The 24,459-nt window shown below is 40.4% G+C and overlaps 1 protein-coding gene across 1 annotated transcript in view; it reads right to left on the minus strand.

Annotated features, from left to right (window-relative positions):
- Window positions 1-24,459, minus strand: part of ascc3 (activating signal cointegrator 1 complex subunit 3) — a 177,222-nt gene that overhangs the window by 20,954 nt on the left and 131,809 nt on the right. Inside the window, exons 25-36 of the mRNA XM_038712324.1 lie at window positions 22,729-22,949; window positions 21,854-21,939; window positions 21,489-21,655; window positions 19,971-20,116; window positions 18,207-18,327; window positions 16,180-16,322; window positions 13,111-13,248; window positions 12,296-12,416; window positions 11,808-11,940; window positions 9,034-9,159; window positions 1,167-1,278; window positions 930-1,064 (exon numbers count right to left, since the gene is read on the minus strand). Of these exons, the coding sequence (XP_038568252.1) occupies window positions 930-1,064; window positions 1,167-1,278; window positions 9,034-9,159; window positions 11,808-11,940; window positions 12,296-12,416; window positions 13,111-13,248; window positions 16,180-16,322; window positions 18,207-18,327; window positions 19,971-20,116; window positions 21,489-21,655; window positions 21,854-21,939; window positions 22,729-22,949 (1,649 nt within the window). The remainder of the gene's footprint in view (window positions 1-929; window positions 1,065-1,166; window positions 1,279-9,033; window positions 9,160-11,807; window positions 11,941-12,295; window positions 12,417-13,110; window positions 13,249-16,179; window positions 16,323-18,206; window positions 18,328-19,970; window positions 20,117-21,488; window positions 21,656-21,853; window positions 21,940-22,728; window positions 22,950-24,459) is intronic.

Below are 24,459 nucleotides of genomic sequence, written 5' to 3' on the forward strand. Positions count from 1 at the left end.
CACGTCTTGTGTTAAGCCCACCAATCAGAAGCCAGAGTGTGAATGACCTTGCGCTGGGGTGCACATGGACAATCAGTAAAAGGGAGAGGGCGACAGATCCCACCAAAGCCCAAGAACGAGGAGAGTTAATGAAACCTTTGAAGACAAAGGTGCTACTTTGACAGGGGGGAGTAAAGCCTGAACATGAACTAGCACAACTGATGTAACTTGTATTGGCAAATACCAAAAAGAAAAGAATATTACAACGTATGTATTCACTGATAAAAGACTCTCCCATGTCTTTCAAACAGCAACCTTTTATGTTAGAGGTTATACAGATATACGACTATACAGATCATAATTACTATAGCACAAGTGGATTAAAAGCCTTAAACCTCATTAGCAGCACTACATTTTTTTTTTTTTACATTTATTTAGAAGACCACATAACACAGGCAAACCAGTTTTAGTGTTCTTATAGTCTTATGCGTACTACAGATATGCTGCTATGAGTAATAAGGACTTTTCATAGATATCTGCATGTCTTGGCATAAGTGGTAATTTTGCCCATACAGAGGAAAGGTCAGAAAGTCTGCACAATCATGAGGAATAAATCCTCCGTGGATCATCTATGCCCGCAGCAAACTGTACAGCAGTTGTTTTATATATTTGGCTCTAGATGGAACCCTGCGACCCTGTTCGCAGGATAAGTGGTTGACAATGGATGGATGGATGGCTCTAGATGGAAGTATTAGTGAAATGGAGTACCCTCCGCATAACTGTCCTCTCTTAAGGCCCAGTCCAGAATGTAAAGAATTGAATTTCAAATTCAGATCACACATACCCACCTTGTTTTGCAGATCCGCACTGAATATGCAGGTTTCAGTATAAAAGGAAAGAAACAAAAGAATTGTGGCATTGATGAGATAGACATGAGTGGTGAAACTCACTGTCAGAACGGAGAGCAGCTCTTGGACGGGCAGCTCAGCCCTCAGCCGTTCTTTAAACATGCGAACAGTCGGATGCTTCAGGTAGTAATAGGACGCGATGCGACCATAAGTCAGTGGCTCAATAGTCCGGTCATCCTGGAGCATTAAAGGAAACAAAAATGTGACAAACTTGTGTTAAACAAATGTGTGTGATTTCACAGAGTACAAACTTACTTAAAAGATAATACACATACACACCTCTTTTATTTCTATGCAGTAAGAGCACTCCAAGTCTCGCAGGCTTCTCTCCACCAGGTTGGACAGGTATTTGTTAATGGACTCGTGGCTGATGTCTTCTAGGCTGTAATAACTAAAAATACAGGATAAAACCTTAGGTAAAAATACAGACGAAGGCTTGCCATTCTGTGGATCCTTTGGATAGGAAGACTATACTGTTGGCAGATGCTGAATACAGATCCGATACCAGCGTACAATTAAAATGCTGTATTCCTCAGTGTGTAAGGCCATATCAGGCTTGATCAAGTGCCAAATGCCACCAGACAGTTGGCCCCCTTGTTTTTAGCTTCCTCCACGCTGTGTTAACTTTCCAACCAAAATGTTTGGGTCTGCTGGCGCACTGGTATGTTAATAAATTGAATACATCGGCCCCCTTGTTACAACAACAGATTAGCAGTATTGGGCCGATATCCAGTATCACTATTGGATTGGTGCATCCCTAGCTCTTTTATCTTAGATACTCAAAGCACTTCAGAGTGAAGTGAAAAAACTCTTTCAAGTACCACCAATGTGAAGCACCCACCTGGGTGATGCATAGTGGCCATTTTGCAGTGAATATGGTGAACTTTGACATGTGAATTTGCTGCGTTAGCCAATTGCAAACTGTCTTGACATGTGCTGTCCTTTGAGGGAATGGAGAGCCGTAGGGTCCAAACCAAAGGGAGCCATCATAGCCTGTTTTAGCTATCATGGCTATTGTACAAACACATAGCCACTGTGACTAACTAGCGCTAACATATTCCTAGCTGACATGCATTTTAATGGTTAGCTCACCAGTGACATTAGTTAACCAACTAGCCCTGAAGGTTTTCACTACATCATCAAGCTGAAATCACCATCTATTTCACAAGGATATTGAATAAACATCATTGGCCACTTCCACAGTGTGACAAGGAGCTTTTCCCTGTTTTTGAAACAACTATACTAGCTTGAGTACTAGACAGAACATTGAAACACTGAATTTCCCCTTGCAGGATTAATAAAGTACAGAATGTGTTCTTCTAGAAAACGGCATATAAACACCTTAACTATGTTTATGATCTTTTACCATGTGACCAGGCGTGTCTCAATTTAAGTTAAATTCTAGATGTATTAGTAAAACCAAAAATATGACGATAAACAGAGTCCGTGATACTTCACTCACCGACATGAAAGCAAAAGTCGGAACTACTCTAACTACTAACGGAAGGATAAACCAGAAGTGGGTTTGTTGTCACTCAGTGTATACAAATATGAAACATTGATTATGTTAAAAACCCTGAACACTGCCCAAGGGCAGAGTGAAATGACTTGTCTCTACTGTATCTACACATTGTTGCTGGTTAGAATGTTGTATACTCTGTTGTTTGTGAAGAAAAGCCCCAGCTGAAAGAAAAATGGCCAGCCCTTGCCAGCAAATGACTCCCAGGTTAGACTGTTAGTACAGGAAATAAGTCAACCAGTGGCCAAAATGGGTTCCATGCTCGGCCCAGCTAAGTAAGAGTTACCACATGAGGCTCAGCAGAAGTGCAATCAAAGACAATCTTCATTAACACATAATGCCAATATTTGTGCATGGTGTGTGCGCGTCAAATTAAAGCGAAGGAAACCAGGCATAGTTTCATTAAAGCTGGTAGAAACAGATGCTAAAAACCCTAAAGGTATGTTTGCAAGAGCAAAAATACCAGTGTATGTTTCTAATGCAAGTAATATAAAATACAGTCGCAGGAAAAAGTATGAAGTAGAACCCTGTGGAATTACCTGGATTTCTGCATAAATTGGTCATAAAATGTGACCTGATTTTCATCTAAGTCCCAACAATAGACAAACACAGTAACGCTTAAACTAATACCACACAAACAATTACATGTTTTTTTGTTTTTAGTGAACACACCATGTAAACATTCACAGTGCAGGATGGAAAAAGTGAACCTTTGGATTTAATAACAGGTTAACTCTTTTGGCAGCAATAACCTCAACCAAATATTTCCTGTAGTTGCAGATTAGAGCTGAACAACAGTCAGGAGAAATTTTGGATCAATCCTCTTTACAAAACTGTTTCAGTTCAGCAATATTCTTGTGATGTCTGGTGGGAATTGCTCTCTTGAGGTCATGCCACAGCATCTCAATCAGGTTGGACTCTGACTGGGCCATTCCAAAAGCCGTATTTTCTTCTTTTGAAGCTATTCTGTTGTTGATTTACTTCTGCACTTTGGGTTGTTGTCCTTCTGCATCACCCTTCTTCTGTTCAGCTTCAATTGGTGGACAGATGGCCTTACATTCTCCTGCAAAATTTCTTGCAACCCTTCCAGGCCCTAAGGAAGCGTAGCAGCCCCAAACCATGATTCCCCCTCCACCATACTTCCCAGTTGGGATGAGGTTTTGATGTTGGTGTGCTTTGTTGTGTGTTTGTGTGTCTTTTTTCCTCCACACATAGGGTTGTCTGATCCTTCCAAACAACTAGATTAGGATCAGATGACATTTTATGCCAAATGTATGCAGAAATCCAGATAATTCAAAAGGGTTCACCTACTTTTGTGACTGTATGTCTCTGTAAAGAGAACTGCTCATTATAGGTGGTTATTTGAGTTTGCCACAGAAGGGGTTAAAGATAATCACAAATTGCTAAAGTGTAAGTAATAAAGTACAGTACTGAAAGTTCTGTGGACTGTTTCAGACAGTTGCAACCTAAGGTGAAATACGAATCCGCTATTAGAAACATGCAAATCTTTAAATATTCGGTAATAGTCGGTAATATTTACCTTACCGTACTTATTGCCAATAATTCTGTCTTTGAAAAAACTTGGTTTCTGCTGGCTTACTAAAATGTTTTAAATGACTGAAATATTAAAATACACTTTCGATTGTTATCGGAATTTAATTCCATATTATCAAATATAGCACTGCATTTCAGCCCGAGTCCGACGGGACTCGACTTATTTCCGCCCCTGGGGCCGGGCTTCAGGCCAATTTTCACGTCATAGCTCTCATGCAAGCATAAGCAGAATTCGTGGGGGGTCGCGGGGGTCAGGATCCCCCTTTCTGAGGGTTGTCTCCCCCCTTAAAAACTATTAAGTAAGATATTGATATATACTTGGAACAATTGTGTAAATAGTAAAACAAACGCAGACACGGCAATGAAAGTGTGTTTTAAGTTTAGAAAAATCTTGAGTCCCCCCCCTCCCTTGCCTCACAGTGGTTTTGTCCACTGCCTGCTTTACCTCACAGGAGTCCAGTGGGAGAGAACAAGTTTGAACCCTTTAGTAGTTGTGGAACAGTAATGTTAAGTAGGCTGGCAAGGCTGTTTTATTCACTTGAAACATTGGATGAACTGATTCTTTGGTCTGTAATACAGAGGACGCTGAGTCATTAATAAACTATTCATGACAAAAAGTTATGATAACCGATTTTTTTCCTATGAGCACGCTATGTTATAATATTACCTAGCTTGTTGGATAGTAAGTCACCTTCTACAGCTCGAGATGCGCAGATTGGTCATCTGGGGATTGAATTAGGCCTTTTTCTTTCGCTTACTCGGCCGAGACCAGCGATCGGGGCAGAGAAGTGTAAAATATCTAATTTTCTGCTGGTCATATTAAACGTTACAAACACGCTGCACTGCGCCGTGTTTCAGGTGTGTGCACAACAGCACAGACAGTAACCTCATGTCACAGCCACACACACACATACACGCTAAAACATGTCTTAGGTGTGTGAAGTTATTCACTAGAGTGAAGAAGATGCAACGCCCACTCTTTGCAACTGCAGAGAAACACACAGAAAATGAATGCATTCTTGAAGACAATGATGGATATTTTAAAGCACGGAGCAGGTAAAGCAAAAGTGAACACAGCTGTTGGTGCTGATGTCATTCATACCACGGTGGTCTCTATCGGTAATTAATGACAAGCCTCCTCCACAAGCGGCTCACCTGCTGCTGTGAAAACGGAATCGCGGGTGAAAAAATACCATGAGTTGCCTTTTATAAAACTGCTGACAAATAAAGTCATAGCAGAGAGAGAGGGAGAGAGAGAGAGGTGTAGGTGTGGGAATCCGTGTCTGACGGGAAAAGCAAGGTGAGCAGATTACTGTAGTTTGTGATTAAACACAAAAATAAGGTGTAGAAATAAGTAGAATTAAAATGGTGAGATTAGAAATAGGATAATGAATTCTTTCAAATATTTTAAAGTTTTAAAATATATTTAAAAATGGCCTAGTTTATAGGCTATTGCAATTTATTTTCCCTAAATCGTTCAGCCCTAATTTATAACCTCTTACTTACTGACACAAACAACAGTCTGCTTCTGGCTGTAACGTTAGAACCATGTTGGCCATGTTCTGTGGTGAAGCCTTGGTTTTTCATCCACACCCTAGTGTCGGTGTAAGGTAAGACCTGCATATTTTCATTATTACTCACGAGCCGCAGCAGCACAAGTCTGTCAAAAGTGCCTATACACTACGGTAGTGATAATAATCAATGCAATAATCTTTATAGGAAAACACTGAGCTTGGTTGGCTTACTACACATATTATGTATTTAAACTGTGGTTGTGTTCTAGTATTTCTACTTCTTTCTACTTACAACTTTTTTCTCAGTTTTTTACAGGCTCTGTTTTGTTTTATGGTTAGGTGGAAGAATGGGTGTAAAATATGTTATTTTCTGTTGGCATAAGCAATTTATGGTAAAGAACTGGTATACTTGATTTGATTTAATGCAAGAGTTGTTTCCATGATATGTTTTGTTGGTTCAAAAAAAGAAAGAAAAAGTTAATTTAAGTGAAACAAGTTTATTACCCTGATAGCCAGGGGGATCAACCAACTATGGCCACGAACGCAGACTGAAAAAATGTTGGAAACAAAAACTGTACCCAAGTGGAGCTTAAAAGTTATATAGAAAAATAAAGAAGGGAATCATTGCAAGGATGAATACCAATAAGTAATTTAACAGGTCGAGGAGGAATATTCGATTACGGTCATTTTACATTGTCTGCATAATGCATGCAAACCAGGGCAGACTCTGAAAAATCGCCCACTTCTCATATTACATTAAAACAAATGATATCTTCATGATCATTATGCACAATCATTTATTGTGCAGTTGGGAGCAGGGAGGAGAAATCACAGGCTTACTAAGCGGGCTGGAAGCAGCAGTTGAGACGGGTGATGGCCGTATTTAATGTGTGTTTAATGTTAAGTATTTCTTTCCATTCCCATCGCTCCACATGTTAACAGCAAGCAGTTCAGAGCGCTGAATGTGTTTATTACCGAACACATTTCACAGGTCTTTACGGGTGGCTGGGCCTGTCTGATTAAGTCATGGCCATTAGAATCATCACCATTAGGCTCCTGATGGCACAGGGAGTCGGCCTGCAGACATTTACAATACCCGTGGGACCACGCGTCTGTGTTTGTGTGTGTCTGTGTGTGGGTTGAAGGAACCAAGCCTGAAAGCAGTAGTGACAGATTAGCTGTTCAGCTATAACACAAAGCTGCATGGAGATAATGGTGTCAGGGGATCTGCACATTCAGAGACAACATTTAAGACATCGAATATGATTTCATGTTACATGAGGCTGAATTTATGGGTTACAACTGTTGATTAAAGAGGATGCAGTAATGGCAAAATATGTTTGTCATACCGAAATCAAATTATGTTTGTTTTTATGGAAGGTCTGTGGGTCTAACTTAGTGTCAACTGTGAGTGCACAAAGACCACTGTCAGACTAGCCTACATCTTCTGGTGTGTCTGCCACTACACATTTAGTAGAATTTTTGTTCTTTCTTTGCTGTATGTTTGAGTTTATGTCATCTATTGAAGAATCCATAGCATCCGTCAACCCCTATCCATTGATACAGTTACTATGGGTAGGAGATCAATAGCAATTTATGGAATCCGGATCCAGTATCAAATCCGGCAACCAAATCTGAATCATTATGCAATCCTTTGGTTGAACAAGTAACTGAAGCTAAGAATAACCAAAACATTTCAACTTTTGTTGGTTGCGAAGGCAAAAACAACAGTTTTGAGTAGTGGTCACGACTTGTGAGTCCAACCACACTGAAACAAATTACAGCTGTAGTCTATTTACTGTTATTTTATTTTACAAGCTGCTTGCTCCAAATACTGGAGGGTCTGATCCAAAGCTAATGATAAGCTTAAAATACTGATATGATGAATGAAAGTACAGAGCCAACAACAGGTCAGTTAGTAGAGGAGAAATGTTGATGTGAGAATCTGTGTAAACCGATTAATAAACCAAGGGAACGGATCGGCAAACCACGCCCGTGGATTCAACGTGAGTCCTGCCGGATGTAAACAACACACAAGTTTAACTGCTGTTGAACCACAACTGTCCTTTGTGATGTTCATGGACACAGTCTCTTGGTGCAGCTGAATGGAGAGCATGTGACCTCAGGATTATATTCTGCTTTTTTCTGATGATGTTGATGGTGGATTCCCCTATTTGGGTTGGGAATGAGTAGCTGCCTCAAGTGAAGGAGTTTATGTATCTTGCAATGTTGTTACAGAGTGAGGTAAGATATAGTGTAAGATCACTGGCAGATTTGTGCAGCATAGACAGTAATGTAGACATTGCACCTGCTTGTGGTGAAAAGGGAGCCTAAGGCTCAGATTTACCATTTGATCTATGTCCCAACCCTCACCTATAGTCTTGAGCACTGTCTAGTGACAGAAATAAAATCACACATACAGGCTACTGAAATGGGTTTTCTTCAGAGGGTATTTGGGCTTATCTCTTCCACAAATGTTGAGGAGCTGCGATATATGGAAGGAGCTGGGAGTACAACTGCTGCTCCTTTTGTTAAGAGACGCCAGGCGAAATAGGGTGGGCATCTGATCAGGATGCCTCTTGGAAGACTCCAACATTAGGTGACCTCTGGCAGACCCCAAAAAAGCTGGAGGGAAAATATATCCCATCTTTCCTAGCAAAGGCTTGGGATTGCCATGGTAGAACTGGAGGAAGTAGCAAGGGAGATGGGAGGCTGGTCTAGTTTTTACTTTGGCTGCTTATACCTGGATACCAGGTATACAATAAGCAGAAGAAAATGAAAGGACAGATGAAAATAGATAATCCGATTACACAAAATATATACAATGAAATTGTGGAAATTCATAAAATCACAACTCGGATGTACTTAAAAAGGCAATTCATAAGTTGTCAGCACCGAGTAATCGACTGAGTACTATTATTAATACCAAATGATTATACAGTATTATCAAATATATAACTGGAACTGGTAATAATACAACCACTAATCTTTATAATAGTGGTTGTTGTAGTATTTTTATCCTGTGTCTCAGGAGTTTTATTGAGTTTAAATCTATTTTTGAGGCTTTTTTATTATTTCATGGCGAGAGACAGTCAGGAGAGATAGAGTGGGGGAATGATATCAGCGGTCCTGGTCGAAATTGAAAACCATGATGTTGCATTTACATGGTCCATACCAGCCAAAAGATGCCCGAGGTTTTCCACCAATACATTCCTAGAGGGACACGAAATCCTTGCCAAACATTTAATATTGACCCAAAATCCCAGTTTGAATGAGTGTCAGGCTTCACGGATCTGTGCTGGTATCATCCCACTGCTAGGCCTCAGTAAGGACCTGAATGGCAAATGTGGGCTGACAGCCGTGCAAATACCAACAGGCTGGGATGTTCTGGAATGGTCTATGTCTACACCGCAGATGTCTGACTGAAGAACAGGGCACTCCTCTAACCAGGTTGGGAGAGTCGGCCGTGAATGTGTTGCATGTGTGTGTTTTCTTTAGTTTTGATCTGCATGATCTGCTGCCGCTGGTATGATATGTGGTGTGGGCAGGTTTTCCTAACCTGGGGTTCATCACCAGCCGTCTGAAGAAGTACGTCCAGGTGATGTAGTCCATCGCATCCTGTTTGGATGAGATGGTTCCTGCAGCAATCTCAGCGTTCAGATGGTCTGACAACACACTGAGGAGGCTGGAGATGCAAGACACAATCACAGAATTACAGACACGTTTCAAAATGCAATATTTGTTTGAAAGGCATTTCAGATTAGGGGTGTAAGTATCATCAACCAGTAGGACAAATCTTTTTTGTACAAACAGAAATAAGTCTGTACCACCAAGCAGAAAAGCTGTTAAACGTAATTAAAGTTTAATTAGTTGATCAATTGAACATTCTTTAACAATTTCAATTATGAATTAAACGTTCAATTCATTTTTTAAAGCAAAAATTACCCCAAAATAACCATGTAAAAATGTAGTGCTTTTTCCTGTCTTATATTATTGTTAAGCAGAATAGTTTTGGGTTTTGGACAAAAGAAAACATTTCAAGAAGTCACCAAGACTCTGGGAAACTGTTACATACATTGTTCTGACATTCCAAAGACAAAATTATTCATCCATTAAATGAGAAAATAATTCTGCTGCAGTCCCAGTACCAAAAACTGTTTAGTGCCGACTTCAGCACTGTGTGGTCAGAATCATAAACCTGTTTACCTTTTTAGAGAGATTGTTCCTGATTTAAATCACAGTTCAAGTTCTTGCAGCTTAAATTCAGAGAACATTTAACTTTTGGTAAATTAATTCTAAAGGGTTTGCAAGAAAAAAGGTCTCAAAGTAAGGTATCAAAAACATATCGACCCATTTCTAGCATAAAATCAGGTTTTTATTCTTGTGTATCTCGTGAGACTGTGTGTACATTTAGAGGCCCTCTTGACAAACCCCTACTGATAGAGTAATCAGAGGTAAACTCATTTACATGAGTAGAGACACACAAATTATTACAACATTATTATTATTATAAACCATGAGAGTAAAAAAGACCTTGCAGCAAAACAAATGAGTCAGGTTTTATTTAGAACTAGCAGCATTCTTGAATTAAGATAAAAATTCTGTCACAAGGTTGTATTTATTCTTTTATGGTTTAGTTTTTTTTAATTTCCACTGATGTCCCATAGTTCTTTCAAATGTATTATATTCTTCAATGTCCATCATAATCTCTGTGCATTTTGTTTCTCTAGTTAATGCATCATGAAACATCTGTTGCTCCAAATTAGAGCCCGACCGATTTGGGATTTTTAAGTTCGATATTTGAGATTTTTAAAATGCGATAGCCGATATATCGGCCGATATTGTTTTTTTCCCCCCATATTTTAAGACACGCATGACATAAACAAAGATTATCCGTAAAAATGTTATATTGAGACCATACCAAGATACCATGACGTAATGCAGTATAAAAAGAAACTTTTTTATTGTGATAAATAGTACTTTGAACAAAAGTAAAACAAAATATATTAAGGTTTTGATAAATAAGAGTCAAATAAAACTTCAGATATTTGAAAAAAATTCAAAATATCTGATTTGTTAATATAAGTTATATTATATTAATAAATTATAGAGTACTACTACTAATGGCCAGCAAAACAGAAACTATAAAAATTACCCATTTACTACTACTGCTGCTACTAAAAATTATAATACCGTTTATCATATCTCATTGTCATAATAATAATGATAAACAGGGCTCTCCTACATTGGCAAATAATTATTTATATATATATGTCATGCAATGGTTATTAGGCCTACCTTACATATAATCTGCCACAATGAAAACTTTCTAAAACATGTCGTCTATGATACAGTGACACAGAGGAAACTAGAAGTCACAAACTAACTAGAGACAGCAGCTCGCAGATATATTTAGAATACGTCAAATACTTAAATTTAAATGCGCATTAGCGTTAGCTGCTGTAACTTATGTTAAATAATATTTAGAAGTAATGAACTGGTGAGAAATGAGAGGACTATTCAGTAGAAGGTGAGCAGAAAAAAAGCCTCCACCGCTCAACTACTGTAAGTTAACAACATCCTTGCTGTGAAACGGGAGGGTTAGCAAGTCTGGTATAAATGTTTTCAGGAGAGGAAAAGCGATAAGGGCTGAGTTTATTGTTATTTACGTCATGCAACTGACGTTACAAATGAACAACTCATTGTGTGTGTGAGAGCTACCAGGCCTGACCTGAATCCTGTTAGTGACACTCAGTTTTAATGATTCTGCATCTTAATGATTCTGAACTATACTGTTTTATACCATTTTTTTCTAATCAACTTGGCAATGTTAGAAGTTGTTCTGCTGCAAAAGTTGGCACTAAATGCAACCATTAAAAAAAACTGTGTCCCAGTTCGTTGTGGTCCAATCTACTCTCAGTATCACCATCAGGGTTAATGCCCACCAATAACTGCTGCTATTGGTCATCTATGAATGAAACTGAACTGGAACCTCGTCCCCCTCCTGTGGTACAACGTCTCCCACTTGTTCTATTTTCCCACCAGTATGTGTACATGACTAAATATATAGTGTCGATTTAGGTTAGTAGACCTTGTTGAGGAAAGCTGTTTACTATATGCAGCGATTTGATGGTAAATCTTTCTGCGCACTAGGTGGGATTCATCATTATTCACAGCCACAGGTGTGCGTCCACGTTGCATGAATACTATCTTGCTTGTACAGGTAGAATATACACGCAGATTTAGAACTTGTTCATGTACAGTTTGATAAAAGGATCCTGGTCTTTGCCATAACAGACGATGATCTGAATAACCAAGACACGTGACTGTTACCTGGACTCAACGGGGAAAGGCTCGTAGAGGAACTTCTTGTAGAAGTCCTTCTTGATGTCGTGGACAAGGATGACCGCTTTGCCCTGGTCATCAAACTGAGGCCGACCTGCTCGCCCCATCATCTGCAGAACATCTACTCTCAACACATAGCACATAGATAACAATTACAAACATTTCCTTCCCATGTACCACTATTCTTTAAATTAGTTGCAATGAAAAGAGAGTCTTTGTTGTCAAGTGGTCCCCGGCAGCACTTCATTCAGAACTGCAACTGTTTTTGTCCCTCAGCCTATTTCCAAAGTTTAGAACAAGTGTAATGTAAAGTAATGTGAAGCCTTAGATTTAGAAATAGGTACCTCATATAGTTTCATTCGGGGTTTGTTCATTTCATACACATTGCTTACAATATTTCTACTCTGTCGGGGAGGATTAAAACAAAATGTACTGTAAGTGTAAATGAGAGAATACCTAATGGACAGACTGTGTACCTGTAATGGGGTAGTCCACATAGCGCCTGGATTTGCCATCGTAGTATTCAGTTCCCTTGACGACCACCAGGTGAGCGGGGAAGTTCACCCCCCAGGCCAGAGTACTGGTGGCAATCAAAACCTGAGAAAAGAAACTTACTGGGATGAGAAGGAGGAACCTTAAACTATACACACTGTGAAATGTATACAGAATTTAAATAAGTTAAAGAAATAGTATGATATGATTAACGTGAGTATTGAGGAAAACAACAGATTTCACATATGTTTTAAACATTCACACGATGACATGATTAAAAACCAAGGTGGCAGATCAGGGTGGATGATAGGGCGGTTAAAGAAATACATGGGGTAATAAAATACTTTTATTATGTTGACGGTGTTGCCCACCTGCCCCCCAAAAAACAAGTAATGCATGTAGGAACACCTCTGGCATTTAGAACCAGGATGGGATATTAAGATACACTTCTGCAGTAAAATTAATCATATTGAATCAAACAACCCTAACCCACTGCCATTTACAGAACTGCAAAAACTGAGCTCTCAAAAACAAGAAGAAAAAAAAAAGCATTAAAATTGAGGAAATATTTATTAAAATAAGCTAAAGTATCTGCCAACAGAACAAGAATATTTCACTTGCTACTTAAGGCCAAAAAAACGTGAAACAAGTGCAATTCTCTAACATAAAAGCCGCCTGGAAAGAAGAAATATCTTGTCAGAAAAAAAACAAGTATATTTAGCCTTCAATTAAGATAATTAATCTTACTAAGATTAAGATTTGCAGTGAGGTAGGTCAAGCAGCACATATCTGGTCGTACCTGGATCTTACAGTTGACAAACAGCTCCTCCACAGTCTTTCTGTCTCTCTCATGCAAGCCTGCGTGATGCATGCCAATCCCAAAGGCCAGTGTTAGCTTCAGGTTGGAATCCCGTACTGTGCCGATGATATCCTCTATCTGCAGACAAAGCAGAGCACAGAGAGTGGCAGATCAGTGATCCATCCAATTACAGACTGACTGAGATGTGTCATATGCAGTGACACTGACTGACCTGCAAAACCATGTCACTGTAAACTTTACCAGGTACGCCAAGACTTGCCCCAAGTTTAACGGCGAAAAGATGCAGAGCTGGAGGTAAGGTTAATGTTCGCCATCTCAGGAAAAATAGCTTTCTCGCTAAAAATTAGATAAGACCACTGGTTCCGTTTTCACATCTGTCTGGTAGTTACAGCCAGTGGCCAGTTAGCTTAGCTTAGCACAATCCACCTTCCATCTACTTGATCTTTACCAACATATAAAACCAACATGTTGTGGTTTTGTGAGGTGTTACAGTTACTGGACTATATCTTGGCCAAGAGTAGTAACTTCCAGAAGTCTTTGCCGGTTGTATGGCAACCTAACAGACTCCGCACAGACATGAGTGGAACTGATCTTCTCATCTATCTCTGGGCAAGAAGGTGAATAAACATATTTCCCCAAAAGTCAAACCTTTCCTTTAACGCCATTGTTATTTGAAGAGCTTTGTTCACATTAACCTCAGCATAAAACAGCAATTGTTGTTTCTGTTCATGTTCAATGTTATTTTCATCTTCCACTTGTGGACAGATGTGTAATATAAAGAGTCATAAATAGCCAGGAACAATAGTCCCAGTTGTTCAGCTGCAGACATGTGGCCCTTCTGCACGGCTTTCCTCTGGTTGCAGTAGCATTGGGACAGCTTGTCTTGTGTTACATGGATCTAATGTTTTCCTGGAAACACAAACAGTGTCTGGCTTGAAGAAAAAAAAATAAAAAATGTAACCAGTGCTTTGCTGGAGTAAACAGAGAGAGTCATGGAGCAGAGCTGTCAAAGTAAACACAGGCAGACACAACAACAGGCTTCTGTTCTCATTATGTGTCTTCTTTGTATTTAATTTGAAGAAAAATTTTAAAAAACAGTAAAATCAGAAAATGCACCTAATGGCGGATTACTATCACACACAGAAGATACAAAACCATCAATGAAATGTGTGTTTCCAATAAATGTTTCAGAGTATCCATATGTAAAAACAATAGCACCCCTGCCAAAATTGGATGCGTCTCATTAGAATCAGTGATTCAAACGGCAGTGGGCCTTTCACATATACCAAATAATCAATTCTAAAATGGGATATGAGGTAATAATAAGTCAGAGAACAGTGATTGAAAATCCAGGCCTGAGAGCGGCAGCCGGGGGTTTGTGGCAGCGGCAGAGGGAAGAAAGAGCTGTCAGCCTGGAGAGGGGATTTGGGCCAGTGAGCGACCCCCGGTGAGAGCTAAGCAGCTATCGCCAGAAGCCTGTCAGTCAAACAGCAGGGAGCTGAGCTGCTACACTGGCCAGCGCAGAGCAGCAGCAGGCAGCAGCATATATCAGTGGAACACACAGAGAGGCTGGAGACGCTGTGCGCACACATATAGAACCTGGGTCTGCGCTATAAGGCAGCACGTATTTGCATTGAGACAGGTTCCTGCAGGGTTCAGGAAAGCCGATTCAGGTCTTTGGAACGGTTCCATGTGTATCATTTTAAACTCCAACATATAATAGTTGAAGCACAACGCTACTCCAGGTATACTTACGACCAGAGAGAGAGAGAGATGATTGAAATTACAGGAAGTCATTTTTCCACTAGCCATTTTTGTCAAAATATAGCAAAGATTAGGCATCATTTGATCTAGAGGATCGGCCCTCAGCCTGTATGGAGCTATCAAGCAATGGCCCTTTATGCCACGAAGCAATACAGAAGATTTATGAGCCAGTGGCACACAGATGAAAGCTCAGCAATGCTCTGCCAATTTGTTTATTTATGGAAATTACACAACAGTATTCTTATGTCTCAAACATACTGATTATACATTCAAAGTCTCAACGTAGCTCATTCAAATCCTCTTGAGGCTTTATTTAAACAAACTTACACTGACTTTAGAGAGACTGAACCATAGTTAATCAAAACTGTAAAATCTATGTGTTTATTCTGGGTAAAAAGCCACCATCAATAACAATGCTGTAAGCTTATTCTGACTTTTTATTTATATTCACTTTCAATATTTACCTTGCAATAAGTGTTGTTTAAACTACCCTGTAACAACGACATATGGTCTGGCAAATCCTGCTGTATTTAATCGCTTTATTAATTCCACAACTTTATAAAACCATGCGATAGTAAAAGCAGTTACTATCACAAACCTCTCTGTGTGTAAGCCTGTTTGACTTGCACGTTAAGGTACAAACCAGGCCTGGGTATCCGAGTGTTGTAATAATATTAGCATCCTTTTCAAATGTGAACCCAGAGGAGTCATTTGCTCCCATCTTGAAGTGATCCTAAGGTATGCACCGACAATATAATGGAGGATGACACAGGCTTTTCCGGCACAAGTTGGGTTGAATTCCATCTGTAATTACACTTAAAGCAGCACTTACGCAGACAATTGAAGCATCAGAGGAGGGAGGGATGGGGGAGAGCAAAAGGGCATAGAAGAGAGGGAAATACATGAGAATGAAAGAAACATCTGCTAATATTTGCACCAACTGTGTCGTCTCTCTACACTCATGGATGTAACAAAGTGCCTGAATCTGACGGTGCTTACCAGAGAGCTTAAAACCTGCCTACATGAGCTAAATGTGTAAGGGCAAAGTTGAGCAGTCAGAAGTGACCCACGTGATGCTCAGGGTTTATCAGTTCGACTGATTGATTGCACAGTAGCAGAGTGCAGGTTGTACACGAGTAACTAAAGTGACTGTGTCGGGCTCTGAGCGCTGCCAAAACACGGGAAACCTACTCTCAATACTGCGCCCGAACACATCATGTGTCAAGCTTCTGCTGCGCTGCTAACATGCGCTGCGCCTCGTGTGCACACATGGCGTTGGCGTACCTCTCTCTCGTCCTGGTGCAGCCACTGTTTGGGGTTGTCCTCTGTGGCCAGGTAGGCGATGAGGTCCAGGGCGGTCAGCCGGGTTTGCCGTCGTGATGACACAAAAATCAGAACTGGCTTGGCCGGGGAGTGGCTGCGTATCGCTGTAGAGATTGTTTCAAAATATATGCAAGTTTCACACACTGTGTATTGATTATATTTTGGAGATATCAGTCAACTGCTCTGGACAGTGTTTAAGAAATATTTTGCAGACATTTAAAGGATAAGGCTGGTGGTTTCCATATTTTTTGTAAAAATTCAAAAGTCTCGTTCTGACATCCCTCTCTGTCTGTGGGTCTCAGCCCTAGGACCGCTGGAGGATGTGCATCTTTGAAAACACCTCTTAAATACACAGTTAAGAGCAGCCAAAGCCAAACACTGCACATGGGATGGGCTGACCATGATAATAATTGAAAAATAAAATACTGCCATCAGCCATCTTATCCTTTACATCTGTAGATTAGCAAGTCCTGGACAAAAATATGGACACCCCTGCATGTCTGTCACATAATCCACCACTTCTCCTAGAAAATAGTTTCAATTATAAACGCTTTGGTATTCTCGTGTTTATTTCTTCTGTTTGCATTGAAACACAAAAAAACAAAACAGAGAAAAAAAGCCAACTGAGACATTCCACACAGAACTCCAAAAATGGACTGGACACATTTATTGGCACCTTTAACTTAATATTTGGTAGCACACCCTTTGGAAACAATAACCGAAATCAATCGCCTCCAGTAACCATCAATGAGTTTCTTACACCTCTAAACGGGAATTTTGGCCTACTTTTGTTTTGTCAACTGCTCCAGGCCTTTGAGATTTGATGGGTTCCTTCTCTGTTGTTTGAGATCTCTCCTCAGGAGCTCTCTGGGATTTAGATCTGGACTCATTGCTGACCACTTCAGAACTCTCCAGTGCTTTGTCTTCAACCGTTCTGCGTGATTTTCGAAGTCAGCTTTGGGTCACTGTCCTGCTGTAAGACCCATGACCTCTGACGGAGACCCAGCTTTCTGACACCGGGCCCTACATTGTGCCCCAGAATTCTTTGGTAGTCTTCAGATTTCATAATGCCATGCACACGGTCAAGACATCCAGCGCCCGAAGCAGCAAAGCAAACCCAAAACATCAGTGAACCTCCAGCACGTTTGACTGTGGGGGCCGTGTTCTTTTCTTTCTTTGAAGGCCTCATTTCATTTTCTGAGTCTAAGTCTGTGTGATTTGTATATTGACAGCACCTGTGAATTGCTACAGGTGAGTTTAATTACAAATTAAAGGAGCATCACATGCTTAAAATACAATTATTTCTGAAGATTTTAAAAAGGTGCCAATAATTGTGTCCAGTCCATTTTTGGAGTTCTGTGTGGAAAGTCTCAGATTGGGCCTTTATCTGCTTTATTATGTTGTTCCAATGCAAACAAAAGATATAAACATGAGAATACCAAAGCATTTGCAATTAGGACAATTTAGTCCTGTTGAGACACATCACATGGTTTGGGGTCAAACAGTCCACTGACTTGATGCATGTGCCTGTTGAGTTTTTGCATAATTTGTTGTGGAAGAAAAATATTTTAAATTACATTTTTTTTGCTTTTGTCTGAAATGTACTCAGTGCTCTGTAGTGAACTAATTAAACATTATTTTATTATTTTTATATTTTCTTTTGTGAAAATTAATTGTTTATCTTATGTTTAATTTGAAGCTGCAGGTATAACCATTCATTAGTATTCAAAATCGTAGCCATTTGTTTTTATTTTTGGTCAATAAAAGATGAAGCTGGCTCATGATCTAAAACCTGGACATGTGAAACCATCCTGCCCTTTATTTCTCTTAAATAAAGGTGAGGATGGTATTATGTTACCAAAACAGAAAACATTAAAGAGCTCTCTAAAAAGCCCTGTGAAGTTGGAGCAGTAACTATTCCCGCCGACGTGTTTAAATGTGCATCAAGCATGTGTAAATTGTGTGTACATGTGGATGTGGTGCTAGACCTTGGAAGGTCGGCTTGTTCATGCTGGCCATGCGGGGGCAGTAGTGTTGTCCTGGGAAACCATGGATGTGAACTTCCAGCGGTACAGGGCGAACAGACGGACGGAAGTTAAACAAACCCACCTGTTACACAGAGAAGAGTGGAGGGGGAGGGAAGAGAAAGAAAAGGGAGAAGAGATTTAATGTGAGCAGCTGGCAACGTGAAGCCCCATCTGGCTGTAATGTTAACTGTCTGTCACCGTCACTGTCGGCCAGAGCAGCAGGCCACTGCTGGACTCTGCTGTGATCAACCTGTGATGCGTCTGCTGCGTTTATTGTGCGCTAAGGTGATATGGTGCGGTGTGTGTGAACGGAGCTGAATTAGCAGTGTGGTACAGGATGTTGTAAAGAGTGGGCTGCATTATGTGGTGTGTATTGTGTTGAGGGCTGCTGCATGTCTACAGACATCTTAAAAGCCTGGATAATGGATTGGGCAGCTACAAATCTAGCAGCTCAGGACCAACAGCAGCCAGCCAGTCAGATTTATGGGTGGCAGACAGCCAATCCGGTTTGTTAACACTGTCTCTCCACAGCGCTGGCAGCAGAGCAAAAGTCAACCTACAATTTTCCAAAATGTGTCTGTGATGATGCAAACAAACATCACTAGAATTGCAAGATATACTGACAAGTAACAACGGCCCAAAACATTGTAATTAAAGGAGGAATTACTAATATGTTGAATATGTCTGTGTGTTGATGGTAAGTATTTACCAAAACCTGAGCTTTGTCAAACGCTTTGGATGTAACTACATCCTGTAATCTACATTCATCGTCAAGTAAACGGACCAGGATGTCCAGCAGACATTTTCAGGAAAGGTCACGAGGTCAGCGTCATGATACAAAGGCCAGTAAAATATAACATCTAAACCACACAGGGTTACCAAGATACCTTCAAATAAACCCAAGTGTTGCTTAATGGGGAATTCTGCCCTATAAGTGAAAACATTAGCATTTATCAGTGCTAAGCCATCTGTTAGATGAACAGAACGCAAAGGACCTATATAGCTTGAGTTAAAAACATTAATTCATAATGAAAAAAGTAGTCTTCTCAAATTTTTAGAGACTATTGATTGATTAAAACAGTTTCATCAGAGAAAACTTGATGAAAACGATCCAATCTTTGAGCAAATCTTTTAAACACTTTGGCCTTGAAATTGTCAGATTTACAGATATTAAACAGCGAATAAACAGCTTCAACCTTGAGATACTGGTCAAAGCAAAGAGAAAGAGCGCCCTTGGAACCAGAAAGCAATTACTAGCATTTGACGTTAAGAACGGACAATAAAAAAAGATTCTGCTTTGATGCATTTCAAGCTGACAGGCCAGCCGATCCTTCCACATCGCCGCAGTCACTCCTGATCATTTCAGCTTAAGCATGGCGTCCAGACAGACTGCAGACAATTACAGAGATAAACTACAACATTACCTCCAGGCCAAAAGTATCTGCTATCTTAATTGCTATTATTACATTCATTCAATCACATATGAAGAGGCAGGCAACAAATGAACCGTAAAGAACGCAGAGCTAGACAAAGCCTGTGGTTTCTGGCTGGCTTCTCTGCAGCGGTGTTCTCGCTACACAACGCCATCTGACTTATGAAGATGATCCCTCCATCTGACCAAAGAACAAGGGGTCAGAAGGTAACAGGAATACACTGACGAAGCATCTTCAAGCCATGTTCTGATATTTCCAGTAAAATGTTTTGGTGCCATGATGGACGTCTGACCTGTCCGATCCCCAGCCAGTCAGCAAGGTCTCGAGCGTTGGCCAGGGCCGTGGACAGACCGACTACACGGACACTCTTAGAAGTGTGGGAGGAGATGAAGTTGGTCCTGGACACAATGACTTCCAACACTGGACCCCTGTCCTCACCTAGAACCACACACAATAGTACAGTCCAATCAGAATGTTTATGTAACAAACAGTCCACACTATTTTTGGATTTTTGTATAAGCCTCTGATGGACAGTAACATGCAGAACATTTTGTATGCTACGCATTTTGTATACCGTAAAACTGTGATTAATAGCCCGGGCTTTCATTTGCTAAAATCACTGAATTGACGCTGCCTATATTTGGGACAGGCCTTCAATTCCTTTCACACAAAAATGAAATAGGCAATACTACAAAACAGTTTATTTATTTCAAACAGTCTGAATATTACTGGTATAAAAATGATCAAATAACATCAAATACACGTCATTCATTGGATCTAGCTCCGACGGACGGCTTTTGCACTTTTATTTTGTAAGCAGCAACGTAACGAATACAAACATACCCACCAACATGGTGCAGGATGAGAGAAGCGTGGCAGAAGTTAGCAGACAGCGAGCGAGCGGACAGGATTCACAACTTGGATAAATTTTTATGAAAAGCTGTTTTGATTCTTTTGATCGGTGGACCCTTACAGACTAAAGGAATTTCATAATAAAACTTTCCTTTTCATCTCCTGTACCATGCAGGTTACAGCGGTAAATCTATGAGAATTAGACTTTGGGGTTTGTTGTTTCCGTTAAATGACCTGAACAACTGAATTGTGGACGCGATGTGCAGCATGTCCATACTCACATATTGATCATAAGTTTAAACATTAATATTTGTATCAACGATCTGAGCAGCTCAGAAGCAGCTAAAGAGGGTGACCCCTCTGGGTTTAAGGGGTTTTGTACATCCAAAGAACTTCTATAAAAACCAGACCAGGTGTTTAATGGAGACCTGCGTTTATTTGTCAAAATGTTTTCCCACACCAGGCCAGTGAAGGAGGTAGGCGGCTGTTTGGGAAGTTTTCCGGTTTATTTCATATTAAAACCACTATGGACAAAGTCTTCACTCTAAAGGAAATCAAATAGAAATACTCACATTTTAGTTAAACAATATATAACTTCAACTTTTAGATCAATGGTGAGCTGCTAATCAGGTGGTTACTTTTTCTTCTGACCAAGCCTATGCAGGGCTGTTTTGGACGCTATTTACACCCGTTATTCCCACTGAGACTGCCCTGCTCGCTCTCCTGAGGACAGTTGCCCTTTTCTTGCTCCATCATGTCCATTTGTGTGCGTTTTAGGTTGTGCACCAAGCCGCACAGCTGCTGTCTTGTTCAGACTAAAAAGCTATTTTTGGAACCAAAATTTAAGAATATTAGCACAAACTACTGCCCATCAGCATTAATAGAGTTAAAAAACAGAAGACACTAAAGAGTGTCACCTATGAATACGGACTCCTGCAGGTTTGTTGTGGACTCTTACCCAGCAGGTGGATCTCATCTATGATGAGAATGGCTACTTTCTGAACGTAGCTTCGGTTCTGCCAGCTTCTGCTCACTCCATCCCACTTCTCTGGTGTGGTGACGATGAGGTCAGCCTGCGCTATAGCTCTCATGTCTGGAGTCACGTCGCCCGTCAGTTCCACCACTCTACACACAGAAAGAACAAGGAGACACTTTAACCTGCTTACTTCTGTCATTATTCCTAAACTTCCAATAATCATATTGTACAATATAACTGGCCAAAGCTTTTTTGGGCACATTCTCAGGACTTTGTTAGCAGCATAAAGACTCATCCATAAATGCATTCTGCCACTTGGTCAGGGTGGTTTCTCTGTTTTCACTTACTTCTTTCCCAGCTTCTCCTCAATTCTGACCTTCCAGTCCTCAACCCTCTCTCTGACCAGGGCTTTCAGGGGAGCGATATACACCACCTGATCACACAGCAACAAATAAAGAAGTAATTTAATGAAAAGAAACACTGCCACGTTTCCCGAGGATAGATGTATATTTTAACTATCAGTTCTGGGGCATCAGAGAATTAAATAACTGGTTAAATAAACAAATATAAATACTCTAAACAAACGACTTGGGATCCCATTACATACAGTCACAGGAAAAAGATTGTGAACCCTGTGGAATTACCTGGATTTCTGCATAAATTGATCATAAAATGTGAACTGATCTTCATCTAAGTCACAATGGCCAAACACAGTCTGCTTAAACTAATACCACACAAACAATTAATACGTATTCATGTTTTTACTGAACACAGCGTGTGAAACATCATCACAGCCTCACCACAAGCTTTTGGTTTGCTTGTTTTTTTTCTCTCTCTCCTGACTACTACATAGTTAGATCCTTATTAAAGCACAATATGAATGCAGTGATCACACTGTCTGCGGTTCTGATCGCTGATTTGGTGTTAATTATTTTAATTGCCCACAGCGCTGTTTGACAGACTGTCCTCACTGCAGCGTAACATTGCTGATGATCTAGGTGTTCTGTGTTCTTTAATCTATTTGGAATAAATCTGAAAAAGCAATAAGCAAAAACAACAACAACAACATAACAAAGAAATGATTGGCATTTCCAAACTGTAGATTTTATGAATTTCTAAACATTTGAACAGATTGCAGTCTTGTTTGCTGCAGTTCATAGTTTCTTATGTAAACAGCACTCAGTAACAACAAGTCAGAACACAGCTAGCCAGCTAGTCGAACCTTATTGGTCGGATACTTGTTAAAGACCCGGAACATGGCCATCTCCGCTGCAATGGTTTTTCCAGAGCCTGTTGGCGCCCCCAGCAGGACGTTAGTGTCGGTGTGATACAGCGTGTGAAAGATCTGAGTCTGGATGGGGTTGAAGTGGGTGAACTTGTACAGGCTCTCGTACTCCCTGTTACCCAGAGCTGTCACCGGCAGCGGCTGCAGGTCCAGCAGCTCTGAGAGGGGAAAGAGAATTGGGAGAAGATGAAACTGAATTCTTTTCCCCATGATTGTGTAGCCTACAGAACTAGACTGAGAGACCATTTAAAGGCCTTTGCAGGTGTTTTGACTTAATCAGCTGATTAGAGTGTGGCACCAGGTGTCTTCAATATTGAACCTTTTCAAAATATTCTAATTTTCTGAGATACTGATTTTGGGGTTTTCATTAGTTGTCAGTTATAATCATCAAAATTAAAAGTAATGAACACTTGAAATATATCAGTCTGTGTGGAATGAATGTATACATTATACAAGTTTCACTTTTTGAATGGAAATATCTGATTATATCTTTTCATGTGACATCACTGAAGAAGTTGTGTATGTACAGCTTGTATAACAGTGTAAATTGCTGTCCGCTCAAAATAACACATCACACAGCCATTAATGTCTAAACCGCTGGCAACAAAAGTGAGGACACCCCTAAGTGAAAATGTCCAAATTGGGCCCAAAGTGTCAATATTTTGTGTGGCCACCATTATTTTCCAGCACTGCTTTAACCCTCTTGGGCATGGAGTTCAGCAGAGCTTCACAGGTCGCCACTGGAGTCCTCTTCCACTCCTCCATGACGACATCACAGAGCTAGTAGATGTTAGAGACCCTGCGCTCCTCCACCTTCCGTTTGAGGACGTCCCACAGATGCTCAATAGGGTTCAGGTCTGGAGACACGCTTGGCCAGTCCGTCACCTTTGACCTAAGCTTCAATAGCGAGGCAGCGGTCGTCTTGGAGGTGTGTTTGGGGTCGTTATCATGTTGGAATCCTGCCCTGTGGTCCAGTTTCTGAAGGGAGGGGATCCTGCTCTGCTTCAGTACGTCACAGTACATGTTGGCATTCATGGTTCTCCAGTGAACTGTAGCTCCCCAGTGCCGGCAGCACTCATGCAGTCCCAGACCAGGACACTCCCATCACCACCACCACCTGAGACCTTGAAACACTAACGACTCACATGATACCAGGGAGAGAAAATAGCTAATTGGGCTCAACTGGGATCTTATCATTTAGGGGTGTCCTCCCTTTTGTTGCCAGCGATTTAGACATTAATGGCTGTGTGATGCGTTATTTTGAGGGGACAGAAAATTTACACTGTTATACAAGCTGTACACTCACTACTTTACATTGTAGCAAAGCGTCATTTCTTCAGCGTTGTCACATGAAAAGATATAATCAGATATTTACAGAAATGTGAGGAGTGTACTCACTTTTGTGAGATACTGTATTTAAACAACCACAAAATACCACTATTGGCAGTAACAAAGGCAGAGGACTATGCTGTACACTATGTATAGAAAAAATACTGACCACAGCAATGCAGCTGAGATTAAAGTAATTAGTTACTAAAAAACACTATACTCTGCATGATTATTCATTTATCACTTTAACGACCTGCAATTAAACTGTAATGCTGAATGTGTAGGCATGAGAATGACACACGGTTGTTCACGTGTCAGTGAAGATCTAAGCAAAAAACA

The sequence above is a fragment of the Micropterus salmoides genome, unplaced genomic scaffold (assembly GCF_014851395.1).
Source record: "Micropterus salmoides isolate LMB-PRFRI ecotype aquatic unplaced genomic scaffold, ASM1485139v1 Ms_hic_scaffold_11, whole genome shotgun sequence".
Taxonomy (NCBI): domain Eukaryota; kingdom Metazoa; phylum Chordata; class Actinopteri; order Centrarchiformes; family Centrarchidae; genus Micropterus; species Micropterus salmoides.